The 25,996-nt window shown below is 45.3% G+C and overlaps 1 protein-coding gene and 1 long non-coding RNA gene across 10 annotated transcripts in view; one reads left to right on the top strand and one right to left on the bottom strand.

The window, feature by feature from the left end:
• The first annotated feature begins 840 nt into the window (after positions 1-840).
• Positions 841-9,764, top strand: LOC111728483. The gene is made up of 2 exons (XR_002775760.1): positions 841-1,483; positions 9,650-9,764. It is a non-coding gene; the product is annotated as an uncharacterized LOC111728483 (long non-coding RNA).
• The window catches only part of PCID2 (PCI domain containing 2), a 27,528-nt gene continuing 6,051 nt past the window's right edge, over positions 4,520-25,996 (bottom strand). For 3 of the 9 annotated variants that reach the window (XM_003799985.3, XM_012811519.2, XM_012811521.2), the window contains exons 3-14: positions 23,884-23,957; positions 22,860-22,925; positions 21,102-21,143; positions 19,818-19,872; positions 16,145-16,248; positions 13,300-13,375; positions 11,570-11,711; positions 7,972-8,072; positions 7,094-7,167; positions 6,823-6,948; positions 5,382-5,505; positions 4,597-4,716 (exon numbers count right to left, since the gene is read on the bottom strand). In XM_003799985.3, coding sequence (XP_003800033.1) covers positions 4,627-4,716; positions 5,382-5,505; positions 6,823-6,948; positions 7,094-7,167; positions 7,972-8,072; positions 11,570-11,711; positions 13,300-13,375; positions 16,145-16,248; positions 19,818-19,872; positions 21,102-21,143; positions 22,860-22,925; positions 23,884-23,957 — 1,074 coding nt within the window. In that variant the 3' untranslated portion in view covers positions 4,597-4,626. The other 6 variants (XM_023519186.1, XM_023519188.1, XM_023519187.1 and 3 more) reach the window with 6 other exon arrangements.

The following is a 25,996-nucleotide window of genomic DNA, read 5'->3' as shown; positions in this document are numbered from 1 at the left end:
GGGCATCCACTTCCCAACTTCCCACTCCCAGGCTGGGGAATGCCCCAGAGAATCTCACTCTCTGTGGGATTGCAGCTGTGGCTGTAGGGAGGGTGCCACTGCTCTGCGCCAGCCCATTTCCTGACCTACCCATCCCCACCAGCTGTGCCCAGCACCATAGGGCAGTGTCAGTGTTCTGGGGCACACAATCCTGTCCAGGTGCCAGGGGGCCCAGGGTCTTGTGCTTGTCTCTGGGAAATGCTCTTCCCAGGGCCTCCTGTGCAGTGTGGGCTCCCTGGCAGGGAGAGGTGCAGACATTGGGCCAGTGAGGATGTCTGCAGTTGACCCGAGCAGCCGGTGCCCTTCAGGAGCCCTGGTGCCAGGCTCACCCCCAGTGGGCCTTGCATGGTGAGGTGTGCAGGCTTTGTCCCCTTGGCGAGTGCCCCCCAGACAGTGGGTGTCAACCCTGGCTGTGATTAGGACCTTTGGACTATAGACCTGTGTCCAGCCACGGCCCAGGCCCTGAGATCACTCTAGCGGTGGGAGTGCTGGCCAGAAGTTTCTGGACCTCCTCAGGTAACTGCACCATGCAGGTGGCTGGAGGGACTATGGGGCTCCTTCCTTCACTTACACCAAGGGGCCAAGTTCTTGCCTGACACACGTCACTGATGTCCCTGGGCTTTCAAGGTAAGAAGTCACAAAAACCAAATGGACCTTCAGTAAGCAGAAAAGGGCACCTCAGACAGGGCCTCCCATGTGTTCCCAACTTCTCTTTGCGTTTTTCCCACCTTTTCTAAGCAAAGTTTAAAAGTTCTAGTACAAAAACTTCCCTAAAATATGGAACAGGACAGAGCTTTTGTAAATAGGAGATGTTTCCAGGTCAGGAAAGATCAATGTGAACAGCATCCAACTTCCCAGAAACGGTCTGGTGGGCGTGGGAGGTGTTTGGGAACACTGTGCCAGGGCTTGTAGGGGGACTTTCTGGGCAGATGTGGTCTCTAGGACAAACCAGGGCTGGACCCGTCTCTAGAACCTGGGGAGCAGTATCACAGGGAATGTTGCCCCAAGGCCTCTGCCCTCAGCATTGCCCACTGGGAAGACGGCCAGTGCTGTACACTTTTGGCAACAGGAAGGAAACTCAGGGCTAAGGAGAGGAGGGTGGGAGAGACGACTGCCAAAGTCCAGGCCCTGCAGAGTGAGGGACACCATGGGGCTCCACTGGCAGCTGAGATCTTGGCTCTGAGGCCCAGGTGGTCAGCTTGGGTGGGGGCCCCCTTGCAATGCATGAGTATGGGGTGTCTACTATGTGGAAGATGACCCGGAAGGCAAGGGGTGCCAAGATGCCACCATGAAGCCCATCTCCTCTCACTGCTGTCCCACGCCCCATGACATTGCAGCTCCTGAGGGGCTTCTCTGTGGGAGCAGGGGACAAGGATTGGCCCCAGCAAGACGCTTGAGTTGCTGATGACCCAGAACATGGGATTCCTGTCTGTGAACATAGGAAGTAAGTAACGAGATGCTCTAGTCAGGACGGGGGCAGCAGGCACTGAGCCCACTCCCCTACCTGGAGCTGTTCTAGCAGGTTGGGGCAAGTCCCTGGGTAGCAGGACTGCTGTCCCCACTGGGGGTCACTGCCAGTCCTGAAGAAACCTCTCACAAGGGCTGTATTGGCCTAAAGGTGACTCTTCAGCTGACTTTGTGAAGACACAGCCTGTGGACACAACCTCTCCCAGGGAAGCACTTGTGTCACCCCTAATGGGACAAGTGGGCAACCTGTGTCCTGGCACAGGGTTAACCGCAGGGGACAGTGAGGTGAACCCACACTGAGGAAGGCCTGGTGAGGTCTGCAAGGGCCAAAGCCAGCTGTGAACCTGCCTCAGTGACTCTAAGGTGGGGATCCCATCAGACAGCCCCTGGCAGGCACGAGCCTACCTGCAAGTGAGGGCTGTGTGGGGATGTGGAGGGGACAGACAGATGCAAGATGGAGGGACTTCCGGGGTGATTCCTTACAGGGTGGGCGTGTAACTGGCAGGTTGTGATGGGAGATGTCCATGTAGCCCTCAGAACACGCATCAGCTCAGGGTGCCAAGCACAGTTCTAGGGGTCAGAGTTGCACTTTGTTCTTACAAAATGCCTGGGCCACTCAGTAGTGCTCAATGCTGTGGGGAGACCCACTGTGCAGGACTGAGGGGTGCAGGGAGGCCCTGAATAATAGGCAGGAGCAGGACATGGGTTATCCCTGTACAGGGGTGGGGTAGCAGAGCCTTAGTGGGCAAGAGACCAGTATGGCTGGGCATGGCAGGAGGGAGGCCCACACTACCCATGTCCCCGCCCCACTGCTCCAGTGTGAGTGCAGACCTACCAGGTCCCACACCTACAAGAGGCCTCAGAATGGAGGGCAGGCTGGAGAGCCCCTGGAGCCAATGGTGGCACTTGGTGGAAGTGGGGGGTGGGGATCACGCAGCTGATCCTTCCAAGTGCAGCCTGTCATTTGTGGGGACCTGCCAGCTGGCAGGCCAGCAATCTCAGGTGCCCTTCCTGGCTGGACTCTGTGGCTGTGCTGACCCTGGTGTCAGCTGACTCAAGGACAAGGTCTCAGCACACAGGCCCCAGTTACAGGAAGAAAGCAAACATGAACCAAACATGAGTTTGAGGAGCAGCTCACACAGGACAGAGATGGACTGTCAGAATCTGCAAGGGTGCTGGGTGCAGCCACTCCAGGAGGTGGAGGCAGGAGGACCACCTGAGCCCAGGATTTAAGGCTGCAGTGAGCTGTGATGACACCACTGCACTCCAGCCCAGTATCACTCGAGAACTTGTTGCAAATAAGTGGATCATCTAGCACCCAGACAGCCCCCAAGGGCACCACAACCTGCCCACTGAACCCTGGCCACACTGCAGATTTAGGGCAAACCAAAGGTGCTGCTGCTTTATGCCTCAAAGCCCTGGGAGGGCCTGTCCCGTGGCAGGAGGAACAAGGCGAAGGACACACAGGGAGTCTTGAGCCATGTGGCCCCTGTGGAGTAGGAGGGACATTGCACTTTTTAGAAAAGCCTGTCTTTGCACAAAGGGGACAAGTAGCTTTCAGAATCAACCTCGCAAAGATGAACTAAAAGTTTTTCTTCTTTAGTAAATCTTTGCAGACACACCTAGACACATTCTGAAGCAGCTGAGAAGTGGTGGAGCTCAAGAGACTTGAGCAAGCTCAGATTCAGGGCAGGGAACTGGGCTTCAAGGCCACATGTGGAGAAGGTTGCACTACGGGTCCTGAAGGCTGCAGGTTCCCACCCCTGAGTCCTAACGCCGAAGTGACTGCGTCTGAAAACAGGCTGTGTGTGGTTGTAGGCCAAGGTCCTGACCTGATAGGGCTTTGGCCTCACAAGGAAAGGGAGACACTGGCCCTCTCAGCAGAGAAGACAACGAGGGTCTGCAGCCACAGCAGCCCTCACAGAACCCGCCCCACAAGCACCTGCTTCAGTCAGACCTCCAGCTGCTGCAACAGGAGGAAAGAAATTTGGTTTTTTTTTTTTTTGAGACAAGAGTCTCAAGCTGTTGCCCTGTGTAGAGTGCTGTAACACCACAGCTCACAGCAATCTCAAACTCTTGGACTTAAGCACTTCTCTTGTCTCAGCCTCCCCAGTAGCTACAGGCACCCGCCACACCGCCCAGCTATTTTTTGGTTGTAGTTGTCATTGTTGTTTGATGGGCCTGGGCTGGAAACCCGCCAGCTCCAGTGTATATGGCTAGCACCTTAGCCGCTTGAGCTATAGGTGCCAAGCCAAGAAATTTGTTCTTTAGGCTGCCCAGCTGGTGGCACTTTGCCATACAACCAGAGCTGACCACACAGACTTTACAATGGTATGGCAGTCAAGGCCACAGTTATGCAGAAGAGACCAACTCCTGGTTCACTTGGTGGTCACTGAGTGGCATGGGATGCCTGGTGCTTCTCTGGGTGGCTAACTCTGTCCCCCTGCTGACCGAGTGTCCTGAGGACAGCTGTGGAAGGCCAGGTTAGGCAGCAATGTGAGGTGGGACAGGTGCATAAGTGCATTTTTAACTTATGATATTTTCAAAATACAGGGGGTTTCCTGGAACATGACCTTTATAAGTGGAGAAGCATCTACATAGGCAATCTATACAATGTGGGAAATTTAAATCAAATTCTGCTTTGAAAAGAAGCTTCAAGTTAACCAAGCATTTTGATGACATAAAATGTTCAAATTTAATATATAAAAATGGACATATCCTGGAAGATATAATGAAGAATATACCATCTGATAAATTCAGAATGCCTTTTTTATAGAAAGAACTACAGAAAATTACAAGGATAGCTTTAGGGACGACACTTAGGAAAAGTGGGCTGCAGCTGCCTTTACACAAAGCACCCTTCAGAGAAGTTCCACACACACTCTAGAACCAGCAGGGCTATTTACAGTTTCTGAAAGAGGATTCCACGTCTTCATGAAGTTGACATCTCTTATAAATAATGAAGTGGCCTCAGACACTCGGACTGTTAGGAAACGTAGCTTCAGCATCCCTGGAAATGCTCCTCAAAGGCTCCTGGCTTTGGAGGAGGCACAAGGCAGATTTCATCAGCAGGAACAAAATCTCGAGGACTCCCGTGTCCCCCTGGGGACGCATGTGTGGTTAACACACTGTAGACAGTGGAGGGAATGGGTTTTGCTTGCTGACAACCAGCTTCTGATGCTGATGTGATATATAACCTTTAATGTGACCCTGGAGGAAGAAAAAAGAAGGATTAGTTTACATTTCTAATCTGAATCAAAGCAAAGATAGAGAATGACTTAATTAGCCCCTTGGCACGGGCACATTCCCCCGATGAAGTGCAATTCGAGTCATTGGGACACCATATTAAATAAAAATAAATACTGTTGGCCCCCTATATCCATGGGTTTCACTTCCATGGACTCAACCAACCATAGACCAAAAATGCTACAAAAAAAAAAAAAAAAAAAGGATCTGTATTGCACATGACTCTTTCGGGCATCCTACTCTAAATGATAGAGTATAACAGCCATTTCTATAACATTTACGCTACATTTGGTATTACTGCAGTTGGAGGATGTGCACAGATTCTGTGCAAACTCTGCACCATTTTGTCAGGGACTTGAGCATCTGAGGACTTTGGAACCCAAGGTGGGGCCTGGAATCAACTCCCATGGACAGTGAGTGTTCACTCTGGCAGAAAACACATAAACACACAAAGCGTCTCCCTCATAAGGCCCTCTGAATGATATTTCCTGGGATAAAATTAGTTCTGTCAGAAAATACCTTCACAAAAGCAAAGGGCTTATTGACAATTTTAATACCACCACATTAAAACTTCAAATTCAAGACTGAATCCTGCTGTGAACAGCTGCATGGCTGCAGCAAGGACACACCATGTATATCAGGTTAGCGAGGATGCACTGGACCTCGTCCGTGTCCACGTCTTCCACCTGCATGAGCCTCAAGGCAACCAGGAAGGCGTCCAGGGACAGCTGGTGTGTCTTGAGTAGCAGATACCTAGGAGAGGGGGTGAAAAGGCCAGGACAATCACTAGCAGGACTGCGGCACATCAAAAGCCAAGAAAAGGTACTGTGAGTCAGTAAGGAAACAATATTGTTTAGTAATCAGTGTTGAAAAAGCAAAAATAATTTTTCTATCTATTAGATATACTCTAAAAATAAGATAGCTGGGTGGCACCTGTGGCTCAGTGGGTAGGGTACCGGCCCCATATACTGAGGGTGGTGGGTTGGAACCTGGCCCCGGCTAAATTGCAACAAAAAAATAGCTGGGCGTTGTCATGGGCACCTGTAGTCCCAGCTACTCAGGCTGAGGCAGGAGAATCACCTAAGCCCAGGAGTTGGAGGTTGCTGTGAGCTGTGATGCCACAGCACTCTACCCAGGGCAATAAAGTAAGACTCTGTCTCTAAAAAAATAAAAAATAAAATAAAAATAAGAGCTATCAAATATACCTTGAGGGCAGTGCCTGTGGCTCAATGGGTAGGGTACCAGCCCCATATACCGAGGGTGGAGGGTTTGAACCCGGCCCTGGCCAAACTGCAACAAAAAAATAGCTGGACGTTATGGTGGGCGCCTGTAGTACCGGCGACTCGGGAGGATGAGGCAAGAGAATCGACTAAGCCCATGCACTGGAGGTTGCTGTGAGCTGTGACACCTTAGCCTCTACCAAGGGCGACAAAGTGAGATTCTGTCTCTAAAAAATAAATAGATAAGATGAAGCCAAATACACCTTGACTTTTTAAATTAGGAAAAAAAAAAAAACCCACTACTACAAATATAGCTTTTCGTATTTACTAAGAATTTCATTAACTTTAGAGACACATATTTTTTGACATTTTAGTGTCTCTGAAACCAGGATGTATCTGACAATGGGCAGTGTCCTCTGGATTCAACAAAGTTGGGCCTTCCTGAGCTGGGTACGCCACCCCCGCATGTGGGAAGTCTGCCTTTACCTTACATTTAGGTAACTGAGGCCTGCTGGCATCAGGCCTCAGAAGAATCACCTTCCAGTGTCAAGTGTGAGACAAGGAGCCCCTGTGTAATATTTCACCTTCTGACACACAGGAGTGGCTCCTGCTGCCAGGTCTTCTCACCACACAGAACCCGGCCATTTACCCAGAAGTACGAGCCAAGCCTGTGCTGCTCACCTATCTCAGCACAAGGGTGGCAGTGGGGATGTTCCACTTTATTCCACATGATTAGAGGAACATGAGGGGCCTGCCCATGCAGTGCCCCCCAGCCAGCAACTTGTTTCTCAGCGCCTGATAGTTCAGCCACAGTCTCTCCAGAGTACAGACATATGGGGCAAATACTTACACTTTCTTGAAGAGATTTCTGTAGGTGATGATCTTCAGTTTCTCAAGGATAAGGAAGATACCACAGCGAATGAAGAATGTCTCGTGCTTGGTCAGTGCCTCGGTCAGCAGCAGCAGGTTGCCCTCGCTGGCCACCGGTGAGGAGACGCCACAGTTGCAGAGCAAAAGCCGAGAGTGTGTCAGAAAGCAGTGATCTCTCACACAGAATGCACAGTTTTTATTAGTTTTAAGTTTTTTAAAAATCTCTAATGGAAAAGAATAAAATACTCTACCTTACGGCTTTGGTTACCTCAGCAAACTGCATGAGATGGTACTTCTTTAAAAGCTCAATTGTTGGCATATGACCCTAAAACAGAGTTTTCCAGAATAAAAATGCTTTCATCTTTGACAGAATTGTCTTCAATAAAATTCTTTCCAAGGAATTAAATTTTTAAAAACTGCAACCTAAATTTCTTAGAACTTCTATGTGTAGCTGAGTGGGGATTAAAAACACTCTATGGTATGGAAATGACGCTGGCTTAAAACTCAGGCACATGGTGACCCGTGTCCTTGGCCTTGCCCTTCTCACAGCTCTTATCATTTATGTCCCAGGAAGGGAATGAGAACTGAAGAAACAGCAGTATAATTCTAAGATTCACGAATCACAGAAATATCTTCCAGGAGACTCAGCTAAAACATTGAGATCTGGTTGTCCTGTTAAGTAGGATTAGGTACAATGCCAATTGCTTTTTCAAATTACAGGTCACTCTGAACCACTTACGTTTGTTTTGTTTTTTTAGGTCCTCAGTAGAGTGCTCTGACGTCACAGCTCACAGCAACCTCTAACTCTTGGGCCTAGGCGATTCTCTTGCCTCAGCCTCCCAAGTAGCTGGAACTACAGGTGCCTGCCACAACACTCAGCTATTTTTTGTTGCAGTTTGGCTGGGGCTGGGTTCGAACCCACCACCCTTGGTATATGGGGCCAGTGCCCTACCCAGTGAGCCACAGATGCTGCCCCTAAACCACTTACACTTTAACCATAAGTGTATATTGCTTTTTTTTACCATAAGTGTATATTGCTTTTTTTTTTTTAATTTTTAAGTGGGAGAAAAGAAAGCTTGATCACTTTGAAAGCACAAAGACCTACAAAAACTGAGTAATAATCACTCACCAACAGCATTTTTACTGGAAGTAAATATATCAGAATCATTCTTTTGTTCTTCTGACTTGAACGGTGGCAGTGCTCAAAGGCAAATGACAAGTACTCCTCAGCTGCAAGATGACCAGTGACCCCGACAAGCATTAGACAAGATGACCAGGGACCCCGACAAGCATTAGACCCCAACACCTAAGCTCACCAGTCTCCTGACAGAGTTCCAAGTCACTACATCTCCCTTTCTGCCCCGCATGTCCCTACTGTCCCATCCTTAGGTATTTGTTTCGTCTTTTTTATGCCTTAAAAAACAGCCCAGCTTCATTTCTGTGATCAGAGAATTTTATTAGGTATAATTCACAGCCCCACATTCAACAAGAACTGTCTGGGCAGAAGGAAAACTGAGGAAATTTACTTGTACTGAGATTCTGGTTTACCTAAGGTCACCTGGAAAGCCATTGTGTTTAGCATGTTAAAAGTTTACCTCTGCTCAAATGATATCCATATTCATGGAAAACATAAAAACATCTTTTTTTTTTTTGAGATGGAGCCTCAAGCTATCCCCCTGGGTAGAGTGCCATGGCATCACAGCTCATAGCAACCTCCAACTCCTAGGCTCAAGCGAGTCTCCTGCCTCAGCCTCCCAAGTAGCTGGGACTACAGGCGCCTGCCACAACGCCTGGCCATTTTTTGGTTGCAGCCATCATTGTTGTTTGGCGGGCCCGGGCTGGGGATTCGAACCCGCCACCTTAGGTGTATGTGGCTGGCGCCTTAGCCGCTTGAGCCACAGGCGCCGAGCCAAAAAACATCTTAAAATGTACCTCTATAATCATTTTAATCATGTATAATTAAATAGAGTAAAAATAAATTGGAGAAACACCACCCTCCACTGTGTATATAATTTAGTGATCATGTACCTTCCACTTGATAAAAACATAAGCTTTAAAAAAAATTATTTTATTAACTTAATAATAGATAAATTCTGTCCTGACAGCAATAAGAGGGGATACCATTTCATGTAAAATATACTTGAATTTAACAGATTTCAAAATACAAAAATGATCAATTTGTCAAAACAAATGCTATAGACTGCACAGCACAGTCTTGCAGAGAGTTTAACACGTGCTAACTCGGAACTCTTCGAGCAGAGTGCAGAGGGCTGAGCTTTGTTGTAGAGGCCTGAAGGGTAAAGGTGAATGGCCAGAGACTTCTGGACAGTGGTTCTACCTTCTCCCCAGATAAGGAGAGGCTCTGCTGAGGCTGAGTCTGGTTCAAGAATCAGGAAAGTGAGATATGGCACTGTGGCTCACACCTGCAACCTCAGTGCTCTGGGAAGCCAAAGCAGGAGGATCGCGTGAGCCCAGGAGTTCGAGACCAACTGGGGCAACATAGTGAGACCCCATCTCAATAAAAAATGAAAGAATTAGGAAAGTGAGATGCTCCTTCAGACAGAGGCACCCTGACACTGACTGTTTATTCTTTCTGAATAATGATATAAAGTCCCAAATATGGTTCGGAACTATAGGCCATGTTACCCAAAGCAGCAGGCCCTGCAGTCTGGGCCTGGGGCCTGCGGGAACCTATAGTGAGAACCACTGCCTCTGCTCTAAAACTGTGTGGCCATTTGCAAAAATAAATGTATAGTGGAGCAGTGAGTACAGACACCCTCAGCCCACTGAGCTGTGCCCATTATCAGCCCTGCAGGTCAAGGGACAAGGACTCAGCTGGAAGTCTGCAGTATCCCCCCAGCTGCTAGAGCTTGTCTGCTGCAACCCAGTTCCTGAGAAGTGGACCTTCACTCCTGCTAAAGGTAACTGAACCCAAATTCCCTTGGACATACAAAAATGTGTTTCCTAACAGTTAATGCATGCTGAGATGTTCTGCTATCTTTGAGGAGACTTCAGACATTGTGCATCAAACAATGTATTTTGGTTGGAACAAAAATATTTAGAGGGATATAAATACCTGAAATTAATATATTATTTTAAGTATATAACGAGTGAGATACTCCAAATATAAAATCACACAAAAGAATTAAAATCATGGCTCGGCACCTGTGGCTCAAGCGGCTAAGGCATCGCCACATACACCTAAGGTGGCGGGTTCAAATCCATCCTGGGCCCGCCAAACAACAATGATGGCTACAACCAAAAAATAGCCGGGTGTTGTGGCAGGCGCCTGTGGTCCCAGCTACCTGGGAGGCAGAGGCAGAAGACTCGTTTGAGCCCAGAAGTTGGAGGTTGCTGTGAGCTGTGACACCACAGCACTCTACCCAGGGTGACAGCTTGAGGCTCTGTCTCAAAAAAAAAAAAAAAAAAGAATTAAAATCACCACAATCCTTGCAGACATTTTACCCACTTAAATACAATCTGGGGCTCTAGGGTTCCTCTCAGTGAAATGGAATCAGAATCACTGATTCTGCAGCACAAGGCAGAAGACACAAGAGCTCATGCACGTAAGTAAGTCCCTGATACACTCAGCAGTCTCAGAGAACCACCATCTCCACGACTCTGTTTCCTTAACGATGAAATGATAGTGATAGATGAGATTGTCTTGAAGGAACTTTTTAGCTCTAAAGGTTTTAGAAACTGAATACACAGTATCAAAATAACAAATCATTTGTGGTGTATTAGGTAGTCAAAAATATCACTCAATGAGTCCTCAGGGAAAAAATTATCAGTGTGATCAAAAGAATTCAACAAAAGATAATTTAAAAATATCTACCCTTATGCTTTATATTTTAAGGAAAAAAAAACGAGACAATAGAATTAATTCAGAAAAGCCCTTCTTTGAAACTGTGAAAGAAAATGAAAAGTCAGTCGGTTTAAGCCAACAGAGTCGCTTACTGTCACCAGTGCAGTGACGAGAGAGCCCGTGGCTGCAACCCACGGGGAGAAGAAGGCCTCCCAGCCATGCGGACTGTGGGGGCTGTGTGCCCAACAAAAGGCAAGGAAGTGAGTTTACAAGTCTGGTCTGAGCACACCAGGAGAGATCACAAAGCAGCACCTCCCACCAGCTAATCAAAAAGGATAGAAAAGAAGAAACTGGCTTCACATTCTAGAGAAAGTCAACAACATAAACCAATATGTTAACGTGACTTCACAACGTTCGGCACTGTGCCCAAATGATGCCCGCCCGCTAGGCCAAAAGCCACAACATGAAATGTGACACTGCACCCAGCCATGTCTCCACTGCTTGCTGAGTCATTCCCACAGGGGACTATTTAGGCAGTAAGTCAGTAGCTGAGCTCAACGTGGTCCTAACCTCCACTTCTTACGTCCACAAAACCAGCGTGCATTGCAGGGCCACAGGCTCAGAGAGAGCAGTGACGTACATTCTACTCACAGACAGCCATGCTGGGTAAGATAAGCTCAGAAAGGACTTCATGATAACTGTGACACTCTGAAAGTATTTCAGAGACCCAGTATAGAGTAAAAACCTTTAAATATAACTTACCTTTACTTAATATTGGTGTAATTAAAAAGTGTATATATAACTTGGACTTTCTTACACAAATATTCCACCTTAATAACCATGTTCTCTGAAGCTATCTCTGTCATTCAAGTTGCTCAGAATGCAACATTTTATTTGAAATACCAGAGAAGAGATTACACACCTTGCTTAAAGTCACTATCAAACATGGCCTTGCGGCCCACGTAGTACTTGTATGTGACTCTCTGGGCCATGCTGTAATCGTCTTTCAGGTTGGAGCTGTCGATGGCTCTGATTAGGGGTTTACACAGATGGAGCTTGTTGATCTATAGGAGGCAACAATCTATTTAAAATACTGAAAAACAACAATAGGCTCAGCACCTGTGGCTCACGTGACTAAGGCATCACATACACCTGAGCTGGCAGGTTTGAATCCAGCCTGGGCCCGCCAAACAATGATGGCTGCAACCAAAAAATAGCCAGACATTGTGGTGGGCACCTGTAGGCACAGCTACTTGGGAGGCGGAGGCAGGAGAATCGCTTGAGCCCAGGAGTTGGATGTTGCTGTGAGCTGTGATGCCACAGCAGTCTATCCAGGGCAACAGCTTTAGGCTCTGTCTCAAAAAAAAAAAAAAAAAAGGTAAAACAAACATATATTTCTACTTTACTAAGCATGTCTCCTCAAAATGGGAATTGCAAAATTTGTTAGATCAAAATTATTTATGTAATAATAATAATAAAACCTAAAACAAAAAACTACTGACACGGATGACCTCCTCAGAGCTGAGGAGCCTCCCAGCACTGCCCTCGGTCTACAGGCCGGTCTGTCCATCCACAGCTAATTATTACAATTGAGGACAGAAGGCTGCAGAGTAGAGCCACCTGCCTGTGGGTGCAATTCCACCAGTCAAGCTGCTTACTACACAAGTGCCTTAGTTTCCCTTGGAGCCAGTAATACCTCAGAGTTTGAATTTTGGTTTTTGTTTGTTTGTTTACAGAGGTCCTATTCTAGAAAGTTGTTGTTTTTCTTTTTTTGGGACAGAGTCTCAAGCTGTCACCCTGGATAGAGTGCTGTGACATCATAGCTCAAAGCAACCTCAAACTCTTGGGCTTAAAGCAATTTTCTTGCTTCAGCCTCCCTAGTAGCTGGGACTATAGACATTCACCACAATGCCCGGTTACTATTTTTGTTGCAGTTGTTACTGTTGTTTTAGCTGGCCCAGCCTTGGTGTATGTGGCCTGTGCCCTATCCCACTGAGCTACAGGTGTCACCTCTCATTCCCAGACTCAGGCAATCCTCCGGCCTCACTCTCCCATGGAGCTGAGACTACAGGCACATGTCACCACAACCAGTTAATTTATTTTTATTTCCATAATATTTTTGTACAGATGGGTCTCACTATGTTGCTTATACCAGAGTGCAGTGGTGTCATCATAGCTCATAGCAACCTCAAACTCCCAGGCTCAAGCAATCCTTCTGCTTCAGCCTCCCCAATAGCTGGGACTACAGATGTGTGCCACAACACCCAGCTAAGTTTTTATTTTTTTGTTAATAGAGGGTCTCAGTTTGTGCCCAGGCTGGCCTCAAACTCCTGGCTTCAAGCAATCCTCCCCCCTTGGCCTCCCAAAGTGCTGGGATTATAGGTGTGGGCTACTGTGCCCAGCAGTTTTAAATAAGACATTTGTAAAGCTTTTATGAATGATGCCTTGCACGAAGTAGTAGCTTTTTGAATGATGCCTTGATGAGTATCTGACACTCATCAAATGTCAGCTAACAGGACTATGAATGTGGTTACATCTGTTTCCCAAGCAATGCCAGAAAGTCCAGCTAATAATTAACATAAGTAATACCAGATATAGGAAGATCAGAGAAAGAATACTTACAAAGATATAAGTCTTCAAATAGAAACATACCTTAAAGTAAATTTTAAATAACTGATTCACCAGAAACAGCATCCCCCACTTCTTAGAGTCTTCTATGCCAGCACGACTAGGGGAAAATCATTTTTTAAAGTTACATACAAAATAAAAATTTTATTTATAAATTACAAAATAAACTGCTAAACATTAATATGGTAACATAAAATCTCACAGTCATAGTCATCAAATAAAAAAAACATTTTTAAAAGGATGTTTTTTGTAACAGGTAAAATTGGGGAGGAAAAAAAACCTCTAACCAGGAAAATCCCAATTAAATATATAAGTAACATGTTCCCTCCACTGCACCAGCGGAAAACTGCCCATTCTGCAGCAATATTATATAAAAGTAACTGTCTAAAAGCATTTTTGAAAATGTAAAAAATATTTTCTCTTCTCATTACAAGATGAACTAGTAAAATACACAAGGGTGAATCTCAAAAAGGAAGACACAAAAAATGCAGACTGTAGGATCCATTTGTACAAAGTCCTTGAACAGGCAAAGCTCACCCACAGTGAGACAATCAGGGCAGTAGCAAGGGGCCACCTGAAAGGAGGGAGAGGAGGGTTTCCAGAGTGAGGATAACATCCCACCTCTCAGCAGGGGTTTCAAGAACACAGGTGTGTGCACTTGCCAAAACTCAGACACGCAGTTTAGATTTACACACAGTTCATTTTAGTAAATTCTACCTCGAAAGAAAAAATAGAAAGGGAAGCATGTAGGGGAAAGGGTGCCTATATTTGCAATTAACTTTGAAATAGTCATGCAAAACATAGGATGTTTTAGTCAACAACAAACTGTGTTCCCCTAGACCCAATACTGTACTCATGTTTCAGTGTGTTCAGACACATAGACGCTTGTGGCTGTGTTGCAGCTGCCTGCAGCACTGCACTCCAGAGTCACACCACACAGGCTCGCAGTCCAGGGGCAGCAGGCTACTCATAGCAGCCCAAGTGCGCCGCGGCTGCAGCCCCCAGGTGTCTGCACATGTGCCCTGTGATGCCCGCACAGCCATGACATCACGCGAGGCTGCATCTCTCAGAACATATCCCCATCAAGTGATACCTGAATGTACATTCAAAAAAAAAAAAGAAGGAAACTGATGGAGAGACAGAGGGAAAGGTACGTGAGAAGACACAGCAGAGCAAGTGCAGTAGACTGGAGAGTATTCAGGTATTCACTGTGAAATTCTTTCAATTTTTCTGAAAGTTAAAATTTTTCATGGTAAAACACTGAAATAAATTCTGTTAAGCTGGCTATGCTCTGCACTCTGTAAATGATTCTCCCAGCTAAGAGTTCCCACAGGCAGTGGTGCCAGAGAGCAGCCCAGTGACAACTGCCTAGGACACGAGATCTGGGGACATGAGGTCAGAGCACCAAAAAGAAAAGTGCCCAGTACAGAAAATATGAGGCCTCTCACCAGCCAGAGAACACAAAGTTGCTCTAGACCAAAATATGCCCATATAGAAACACTGAAAATAACGTAAAAACAATTCAGTTTTGAAATAATTGGGTGGCGCCTGTGGCTCAAGGGCAGGGCGCCAGCTCCATATGCCAGAGGTGGTGGGTTCAAGCCCAGCCCTGGCCAAAAACTGCAAAACAAAACAAAGAAACGAAATAATCAAAGCTTGTTTTATAACTGCCCAAATTCATTTTCATTCTCCTCATCTGAAAATAGAGATAGATAGTAATACTGTTCCATCTACTCCTAAGGGTTATGGGGGAAAAAAAACTATGAACGCATAGCCAAGTTCTCTGTAAGGCATAAACGTGAAAATGCTTTGTTTATGGTAATACCCTCCTGGTCTGGCACCAGGAACAATGGCCTCTTCTGGAGACACGTGACAAGAGCAAACCCCAAGAGGAAGGGTTTGTTACTGAGGGTTTGCTTTTATCTCTCGGGCACCTATCTCAGAGTGGGACTGCAGGGTCACACACTAATCTGCATGTAACTTTCTGAGGCCCTGCAGGCGGCTCTGCACGGCAGCTGTGCCAGCTCACCCCCACCCCAACTCCATGTGCCTGCTTTCTGATCACAGCTGTCCTAGTGGGTATCAAGTGGCAACATTTCCAATGTCTGATGTATGTGCCTCAGTCATTGGGAGTTAGTGACATGAGCTGTGTGTGCTTCCTGGCCATTTGTGTGTCTTCAGATTTTTCAAACCCTTTACCCATTTTTAAATGGGATCATTTGTCTTTTAATCACTGAGTTATAACAGTTCTTTACATATACTGTAAATTAGACCCTTATCAGATATAATATTTGCAAACATTTTTCCCATTCTATGTTTTCTCACTTTTTTGATAATGCTTTGAAGCACAAGAGTTTTTAATTCTCATGAAATTCAGTTTAACTATTTTCCTTCTACGGCCTATGCTTTTAGCACCTCATCTAAGAGACTACTCACTGATCAAAGGTCACGAAGACCAGTGCTGTGCAGAAATGTGAGATCAAGCACAATTTCTGTATTCAATTCCAATGTTCCAGTGTTTTTAGTGTTAAGAAACACAAAGGCATCAGTGGTGAAGATGACACAGCCCTCCTGCTCTCTGCAGCTGAGCAGGCCACGCAGTCATCCGAACTGTTACCTCAGGGAGTACGAAGAACAGGACCATGGCCTGCCACGCACGTGTTAAAGATGAAGATCTGACTCCTGCCAGGTCCAGTGGAGAGAGGCCTGTTGAGAAGGCTGAAGTCTCTAAAATGAGTGGAGACAGCCTGAAGAGGGATGGGTGAGGCTGTTCTGGGCAGAGAAAACATCACTCACAAGGGACCTCCATGGGATGGACCTCAGTAAACCATGGACGTTTTTAAAGCCCACAGCCCCTACTCCTACTCACGTGTCACTGGCGCAGACACGGAAACAGCTCATCAGCAGCTCTGCGGCTTTCTCTAGCATGTCCCCAACTTTGCTTTTTCCTTTCTTTACCAACTGCTGATCTGCCTAACAGAATATTAAAAAATTATTTTTTTAAAGCAAAAACAGGTATATAAAAGTCAAAGTCCCAAAAGATCCCAGAGAAATCAGCTAGTGTATACTACAGAACTATGGAAATTGAGACGTCTATATGTTATCCTGATCCTTCCACAAACCAAGTAGGTCTTTGACTAATCTAAGCTTGTCATCTGTGGAAGCCTGCACCTGCAAGAGGCGTTCTTCGACCTTAGTCCCTGACCTTCCCATCAGGAACGGCCAAAACCCCTGAACAAAAACTTCTGAGACACAGAAGCCTCACCGGGTCTGGCCTTCTCCTGTCTTTATGGGGTGGTCTTGGTTAAAGGAGGACCACCACTTCCTCCCAGGCAAGGAGCCCTGGGGGCTTCCATGCCCCTGCAATTGACAGCCCTAAGCCACTGATCATCTTTTTGACTGCACTGACATCTGGTTTTACCCTCCTGGGGCACCAGACTACACTCCTCACTGTGCCCTTAACACCACACATTCGCAGTTAATCAAAGAACCAATAAAACAAGTTTCTCTTTGAAATGGCCTTTGGTTTGGATTCAACAAACCAAGTGTGTCAGTACCAGGAACTGACGCACAACTCAGTGAGCCAAAATTTACAAATTACACCCCAACCCCCGACTGAAGGCCTTTGCCCCACGGCAGTTCATATGGTGCAATCCGGAGATGCGGCTGCTAAGAGGTGATGAGGTTATGGGGATGCAGGTCCCATGGATGGGATTAGTCTTCTGCGAAAAGGACCCAAGAGAGCAGCCTTTTCCTTCTCCCACATGAGGACGCAGTGAGAAGGCGCTGTCTGCAAGCCAGGAGGGCTTCACCAGACACTCAATCTGCTGGTGACTTGATCTCGGACTTCTAGGCTCCAGAACTGTAAGAAGTAAATGTGTTGCTTACAGCCAGTTTACAGTCTTATTACAACAGCCCAAATGGGCTGAGACAGGAGTCATGCGTGATGCTGCCAGGTTGCGCACAAGGAAAGAACCACTTGCAGCGTGTGACAGCCGTGGGTTTCACATGAGGGCAGAGCAAGTTCACATGGAGCTTCAGAGGCCACACAGTGACCAACCTCTGGCAGTCAAAGAATTATTTACAATGATCTGAAAAGTCTATTAAAATTCGCCTCCCTTTTCCACCTCTATCTGTGTGAGGCTAGAATGTCCATGAGTACTTCAGTCAGACGGGCATTCTAAAGTGGAAGAAGTGCAGAGCAGGTAAGGGAGGCCAGGCTTCTGCTAACCAGACATTGAAGAGTAAAAGGCAAACAAGGACACCTTTGTTTTCAAAATGCATTTATTTCTTATTTAAAAAGTAGGTTATGAACCAGGCATGGTGGCTCATGCCTATGCCTATAATCCCAGCACTCTGGGAGGCCAAGGTAGATAGGTCTCTTGAGCTCAGGAGTTGAGACCAGCCTGAGCAAGAATGAGGCCTCATCTCTACTAAAAATAGAAAAACTAGCTGGACATGATGGTGGGAGCCTTTAGTCCCAGATACTTGGGAGGCTGAGACAGGAAGATAACTTGAGCCCAAGAATTTAAGGTTGTTGGCTTGCTGCCGGTAGCACAGCAGTTCCAGTGCTGGCTAAATACACCGATGCTGGCGGGTTTGAACCCAGTCTGGGCCAGCTAAACAACAATGACAACTGCAACAAAAAAATAGCTGGGCGCTGTGGCGGGTGCCTGTAGTCCCAGCTACTTGGGAGCTGAGACAAGAGAATTGCTTAAGCCCAAGAGTAGGAGGTTACTGTGAGCTGTGACACCATGGCACTCGACTGAGGGTGACATAGTGTGGCAAAAAAAAAAAAAAAAAAATTTCTGAAGTTGCTGTAAGCTAGGCTGACACTACAGCACTTAACCCAGAGTGACAGAGTGAGACTCTGTTTCAAAAATAAAGTTATGTCAACATACAAAAGGTTTATTATTTTTATTTCCAAAGGAATAAATACTTAAGGATTTTTCCAGGTAAAAATTCTAATACAGTAAATATAAATAGCCATAACAGAAGTAAACAAAAGCAGGCAAGGTGGCATGCACCTGTGGTCCCAGCTACTTGGGAGGCTGAGGCGGGAGGATCCCTGAGTTCAGGAGGCTGAAGCAGTGAGTTGTGGCTGTGCTTGTGAGCAGTCATTGTGCTCCAGCCTGGGCAACACAGCAAGACTTGTCTCTATAAATACATAAACAAACAAAATCTCTCAGGGCTCCCTTAAATCAATTTAGAAAAAAAGAAAAAAGAGCTCTTGGAGGTCATCAGTGCACATCTTTTCCAGTTCTAAACTTTCTATTTCATTCTTCATGTCTTCTATTTCCTTGCCGAGACTTCCAGCGTTTCCATTTGTTTCAAGCACACTGGAAGTGCTCACCAAAGCATCTGTAGATGGCTGCCTCCAAGCCCCTGTGAGATAATCCCAGCATCTGTGTAACCTCAGTGTTGGTACGGTGAAACGTCCTTTCCTATGTAAAATCTGAAGAGGCTGAGATGGCCTGGTTCTTGGTATGATCCCGACTTTACTAGGTGCACCCAGCCTGATTGGGCCAGGCTCCCCCTTAGTCTCTGCAACATGGGAGTGGGGCAATCCTGGACACAGGAAACCCCTGAGTGGGTTTCCTCAGAGCTTTTTGTTCCTGCCTGTCGGTGTTTCATGACACAAGGCAAGAGAGGACCCAGGGACCTCCTACACGGGACTCTTCTCTGCCCCTCCCAGAGCCTTGCTGGCATGAGAACTCCCAGGGTTTTACCTGTTTTTCACAGGAGAAATACAGAGAAATTTACTTCATCCTGTCCTGAATCAAAGTTATCAATAATTTTAAAACTGTAAAAGAATCCTAAGACCAAAAAGCTGACAAATGCTGGGCTCACATGGACCCCCCAAAAGGAAGTTACCTCCATCAAATCCAGGCTCTTCCCTCACACCAGAGAAACCTTAGGCTACTGCCCAAATCTACAATAAGCAGAATTCTTATCTATTCAATTATTTTTAGAGACAAGGTCTCACTCTGTCACCCCGGTTAAAGTGCAGTGGTGTGATCATAACTCACTGTAGTCAAACTCCTGGGCTCAGGTGATCCTCTCACCTCAGCTCCTAGGTAGCTGGGACTACAAGTGTGTCACTATGCCCAGCTAATTTTTAAAAAACTTTTTGTTTTTAGAGATAGGGTCTAGGTGTGTTGTCCAGGGTGGTCTCCAATTTCTGGCCTCTATCAATCCTCCCACTTTAGCATCCCAAAGTACTGGGATTATAGCATGAGCCACCATGTCTGGCCTTAAACAAATTCTTTAAGTGAGGGGATGGGCTGCATCTTAAGAGGGAATGAGAATGTAGAATCCCTCATTTGTTGTTCCGCTCCTTTTTAAAATAAAAATATATGCCATAAATGGTTACTCATATACAGAAACACCTCTCCGTACAGATCTGAGAAAATGTTTATTTAAGTCTGTTTGCCTTGACCCAGAAAGAATAACTAGTCAGGCTCCCTCTTGTTTTTCTGTTCCTTCTACCAGACACATCCCAACCCCACTCGTTCAAAATGTGGGTAGGAAATTAAACTTACATTATTGGCAAATACTCGAAGGTCCAGCGCCACTGCGTACATGACGGGCAGGGCCCTATGGCAGAAAGTAAGCACAGGTGAAGAGGACGCGAGGGCCGAGCCCCCACCTTGGGCAGAACTCCTACAGGCAACTGCCATAAGGGGGTCCGCAGCAGCCCCCCGAACTCCACCAGGCAGTACAGGCCACAACTGTAGTGCCCCATACACCACCCCCAGGCACTTCAGTTTTCCAAGGAACCCACCTTCTCAACTCTCCACCACTATCCAAACAGCCCCACTGAAAAGAGATGTGTTTGGTAAGACCCCCCCCCCCAGAAAGCAGAGCAGGAACACACAGCACTTCCTGAGACAACTGGACTCCTAGTTGGTAACCCTTAACTCCTTTCACAGGTAAATCTTCACTTAATACAGGAAAAGGGTAGGGTTTTTGTTTGTAAAGGTCTTTGGTTAGTTTAGTATAAGCAAAATTTCAATATTTACCTATAGTTTGTTAATGAATCATAAAGTTCAGAATTTGGCAAAGAATTTAAAATACCCCAACATGATGTTATATCACTCAATAAATTATAGTTGGTCTACTTTTTTAATAAAAAGTTTAAAACTAGAAGTTCAAAATTGATGAAGGAAAGAAAAAATAGTATTTAATAAATATTCAAAAGCATGGAAGTACAGAAATAAAAATGACACTTTATATATTTATAGACACAGGGCAAATGAACGGTCTGATCTGCCAGTCAGTTACACAGATGTCACAACTCCCATTATCCCTGTTGATACCATAATATGTCAACACACCAGTGTTAAAAATCTACATAGAAAATAAGAGACATACAAATTTTAGGATAAGTCTGTCAGATTCTGTGGAAAAACGAGTTAGAATTTTGATAGAATTGTGCTAAATTTGTACAAATGTGGGGCATATTGTCATCTTACTATTGGGCTTTCCAAGCTGTGAATATGAGATGCCTTTCCATTTATTTGGGTCTTATTAATTTCTTTAAACTAAGGTTTATAGTTTTCAGCCTACAAAGTTTGTACTTGTTTTGTTTATACTTAAGTACTGTGTTCATTTTGGTGCTATGAACACCTATGACAGGTGAATTTTATTTCTTCATTTTATTTTTGAAATGTTTATTATTGTACTGGTGTATAAAAATAAAAACTCATTTTTTTAGATTAAAAAAAAGAAAATAGGAGACATTTTTCTTAAACAAATTTTTTAAAGTTTCTGCTTTAAAACAAATCACCACTTGGTAATTTCTAGCTGTTTCTGTTAACACTTACCAGTTTTCCTCTTTGTGGGCCTGGAATGCCCGAAGGAATGATGTACTATTTTAAGGAAGGTACAATATAAGAAATTCAAGTATTGTTCCATTGGATAAAAATAAAGATGGGGTGCAAGTTTTAAGGAGTACAGCTCACCCTGTAGCAGACTCTGTCCTAGAAGGGTAAGTTCTTTAATGAAGGAAAGGCATAGCCTCCGGTACAAATACCTGCGTATCAGGTCTAAGTACTCTCAATACATTTATTTCATACATATTTTTTCAAAGTAAGAAAGACTTCTTGTTACTAGATTTTTTTTTTTTTTTTTTTTTGAGACAGGATCTTGCTCTGTCATCTTGGCTAGAATGTGGTGTTGTCAGCTTAGCTCACAGCAAGCTCAAATCCTGGGTTTAAGGTATCTTCCTGCCTCAGCCTTCCAAGTAGCTGGAATTATAGGTACCTGCCACAATGCTCAGCTAATTTCTTTATTTTTAGTAGAAACTAATTTTTCTATTTTTAGTAGAGACAGGGGCTCACTCTTGCTCAGGCTGGTCTCAAACTCCTGAGCTCAAGCAATCCACCTGCCTCAGTCCTCCAGAGTGCTGGAATTACAGGAGTAAGTCATTGCACTCAGCCCAGATTTCTTTAATCTGCAGTTTCAAACATTTTATTTGGTTTCTCTGAGCCCAGATGATCACAAATTACATTTAAGTGCTTTAGACTCCATAGTATAAAATTTATTTTATCAATTATAGAGTTTCTGAATTCCAAGGAAACATAGCTAGCTAGCAGCCCACTCTCCCCTAAGTAAACTAAAATCTAGAGATATTTCCAAATACTCAGAACAAGCACTGACTAGAGCCCTCTGTGGAAGATGTCTGGGTGTGAGTTAAGAAAGTGGGGTGGGCTCGGCGCCTGAGGCTCAAGCAGCTAAGGTGCCAGCCACATATACCTAAGGTGGAGGGTTCGAATCCCCAGCCCGGGCCCACCAAACAACAATGATGGCTGCAACCAAAAAAATGGCCGGGCATTGTGGCGGGCACCTGTAGTCCCAGCTACTTGGGAGACTGAGGCAGGAGACTCACTTGAGCCCAGGAGTTGGAGGTTGCTGTAAGCTGTGATGCCACGGCACTCTACCCAGGGGGATAGCTTGAGGCTCTGTCTCAAAAAAAAAAGAAAGTGGGGTAGTTAACACGTTTAGCAGTCATGATTAAGTGATCATGTGTGTCCATCTAGACCAGCAGTTCTCAACCTGTAGGTCACAACCCCTTTGTAACAATGAAAATACATCCTGCATATCAGATATTTACATTATGATTCACAACAGTAGCAAAATTACAGTTATGAAGTAGCAACAAAAATAATTTTATGGTTGGGGGTCACCACAACATGAGGAACTGTATTAAAGGGTCACGACATTAGGAGGCATTAGGAAGGTTGAGAACTCCTGATCTATACTTGAATTTGGGAGTTCTGATATTTCACCAAGAGGACTTAGCCTGTCCCTGTAACTGTACCTACAGATACTATCCTCCTCAACAGAATTAAATAAATCCCTCCCTAATCAGCGTTTTTCCCTACTACATAAGTCACTGAATGAGTCTTAGGACCCATGCTAAACTTAAACTCAAAGTGAAATAGCTAGAATGAGTTTTCCAAAATATTGCAATTCCTTTCTAACTTCAGGTTTGTATAACCGGCCCAACATTTCAAGATCTTAAACCCCAAGTTATCCTCTCTGTTACACACTGGACAACAGCCACAAACCACAAAAGATATTGGACTATCACGGTCTGGCACTTGTACGCCTCTACGAAGTCATGGTTCCCCACTGCATAAGTGCACCTAGAAAAGAAATGTTGGGACTGAGGCCAGGCCACCAGAAAGCATATCAACACAGTCACACAGACCACACAGCTTGCCCGCTCCAGACACCCCAGGGCCCAGTGGTCCTGGAAGCTGGAACTCCTGCCTGGCAGGAGACAGAGGTCAGAGGCGGAAGCACACTGATGACTGCTGGGACCAGACCAGGCTGGTGTGAGATGAAATCCCACATCACATTTTGAGACTATTCTTCCAAGTCCCAGGAAACTGAGGGCTAGCAGGGACCTACACAGGCAAAGCATGGCCCGTGCACTCTGTCAGAAGGCAGGTGAGGACACTCTAACAGATTCCCAGCTGCGTACAGTCACTGCCAGGTTTGCATCTCGACACATACTGGGTAGAGCTAGAAAGTGGTAGGTGCCTCCCCCATGAGGACACAGTGGCACTTCAACTCTTCCGAAGACTCTGCAGGGTCCACAGGGCTTCCCTGCTCACAGAGCCCACCCTGTCCCCACAGCTCAGAACAAGGGCTGTGATCGCGTCTCTCACAGCTCTGGACACAAACTTCTGCCCGAGTTAATGCTTTAGAAATGAAGACGGGACACACAGAGTAAAGGAGAAAGCAGTGTTGCTTGCTCTCTCAAGTCCAGTGTATCCCCAGTAAGGCAAAGAGATTCAAAAATAATATTTCCATGAAAAAAGTAAGTCAACGGTCAGGCTAAATGAAAACCTACTAAAAACACTATTTGGTCAGTATGATCAATAGTAGCTCCATACCCTACTAAACAAAAACACTATTTGGTCAATATGATCAATAGTAAGTTTTTTACAGTATTACACGGCAGGCTTCACCAAAGTGAAATCATAAATGCACTTTTCCACTTTTTCAAAGTCAATTATTTGCTACTCCACATATAAGACACTGTGAGATAAACTCCCTGGTCAATCCAAACACAAATTTGTGTGTTTCCTTCCTCACCTTAAATGAGCTGCAAACATCTCATCATAAGGGGGCTCCAGAACTTGCTGACACTTCTCTTCTGGAGAGGCCATCTAATTTATAAGAAGAACAAGGGCAAAAATAAAAGTAATAGGCACAGAAAGAATGCAACGTCTATGAGATTTAGACACGTCTTGGTTTCAGCGCTCACAGCCCCTCTTTACATTTTAGCACTTCTAAATAAAAGGTTTGTTCCTTCCACAAATACTTTTTATCAGTACTTGAAGTGAGCGAGAAGCCCACGAATGCACTTTAGTTTTGCCCAGTGAGGGCCAAGCAATAGTCTGGTGCTTCTCAGCCTCAGACCGGGATGCCCAGCTCTCGCCCCCAGCTCTCCAGCTTTCAGACTCAGCTGAACTCCATGGCTAACTCCCTGGGCCTCCGGCTTGCAGGCAACAGAGTGCAGGACTTCACAGCCTGCTGATACACGCAGTCCAGCTCCTCATAACTCTCGCAGACATCAACCCAGACATAGATAAATCCTACTGGTTCTGCTTCTCTGGAGAAACCTGACTAACACACAATAGATAGTACATTGAATTTTTAAAAAAGAATCAGTGAGTCCACACCGATACAATAAACACACATGGTGGGAGCAAATGACAGTATCAGAAAGACCGTTTCACAGTTGTAAGGAAATAACTGATCCGGACAGCAGCCCCGCAAATGGAGCCATCAGGTGGAAGGTTAATGGGGAATTTCACAATGAAGGGTCAGCCTTAGACTGCATAGGACAGGCAGACAGGTGTCCCCTGATGGGACGCAGTAGGAAGCACACAGCAAAGCCATGGGGCACTCTGGCAAGGCTGCCCCTAAGTCCCAGAGAGTCTCAAACAGTAGCTTCTGTTGTGAGCAACGGTTTTCAGCATGGTCTGCATGTAAGAATCATTTATTTATTTTTTTAATAATTAAAAAAAAAGGCTTGCTCCTATCTCAGAGGCTAAGTCACCTGGCCTGAAGTCCAGACACTGACAAATATAATCACCAATAGATAAGCCCATTTTTCTTTCAAAAGAAAAATTTTGTTCCCCAAAAAGAACATACTCCAATATTATAATGGATATCAATGAAGAAAAAGCAGTTTACAGAATGCCAACAATATTTTCTGTAAAAATATTATTTCAATATCACTTATCTTCATCAAGAATATTTATACAAGATCTGAAAACTAAGTTTGTGAACTCATCCTATAAAAAGCACTGCATAGCTCACTGTTGAGCATCACGACGGCCACCTCAGAAGTGCTCCCTTTGGGGAGCTGTGCACCAATGCCAGTGTCTTAGTCCACCCTTCAAAGCAATTTTGGAACTCTTTCTGGAATGTCCATCAGAGCTGTCATTGTATTACCCTTGATGTCCCAAATGTCATCCAAATGTCTTCCTTTCTATGTTTCCTTTATCTTTATACTAAGGAAAAAGTCATTGGAGGCCAGATCAGGTGAGTAGGGAGGGTGTTCCCATACAGTTGTTTACTGGCTAAAACCTCCTCAGTCAGTGCCCTGGGAGCTGCTGCACTGTCGTGATGCAAAAGCCATGAGTTGCTGGCCAAGATTTTCAGTTGAGATTTTCCTATTTCTCAATGGATGTTTATTTGGTCTGCTATGCTTCTCACAGTCAGCCAATGATTTTGATGCACATTTCAATGAATTTTTGCAATGTTTTTGTTAGTTCTGCTTGTTATTGACCACTTTGACCTCTCTCTGTTCATCAGTGACATTTTTTCTCCCCTCAGAAAAAGTTTTATTCCATTTGCACACTGCTGTTTTCTTCATGGCATTATCCCTATAAACTTGAACTAACCTGTCCCTGATTTCACTTCCACTCTTGCCAAATTTAACAAGAAATTTAATTTTGTTTGTTACTCTAATTCAAGTTCCAACATCCTCTCAATGGCACACACAGTCATGCAGCAATAATGAATGTCCCTCAACAAGATGCTGCCACGTCCAACAGAAGCACAGCTGTGGACACTGACAGACCACAGATTCAAAACTCTACCACGATGCTCATACACAGTGACAAGCTCACACACTTAACTATCAGACCTTGTATTTCAAGCATGAGTTGGCAAATGCTTTCTTTTTTTTTTTTTT

This window comes from Otolemur garnettii, unplaced genomic scaffold (genome assembly GCF_000181295.1).
Source record: "Otolemur garnettii isolate 467f Iridium unplaced genomic scaffold, OtoGar3 scaffold00161, whole genome shotgun sequence".
NCBI lineage: Eukaryota > Metazoa > Chordata > Mammalia > Primates > Galagidae > Otolemur > Otolemur garnettii.
Note: the sequence above shows the minus strand (reverse complement) of the source record. Positions and strands in the feature narration are given on the sequence as shown.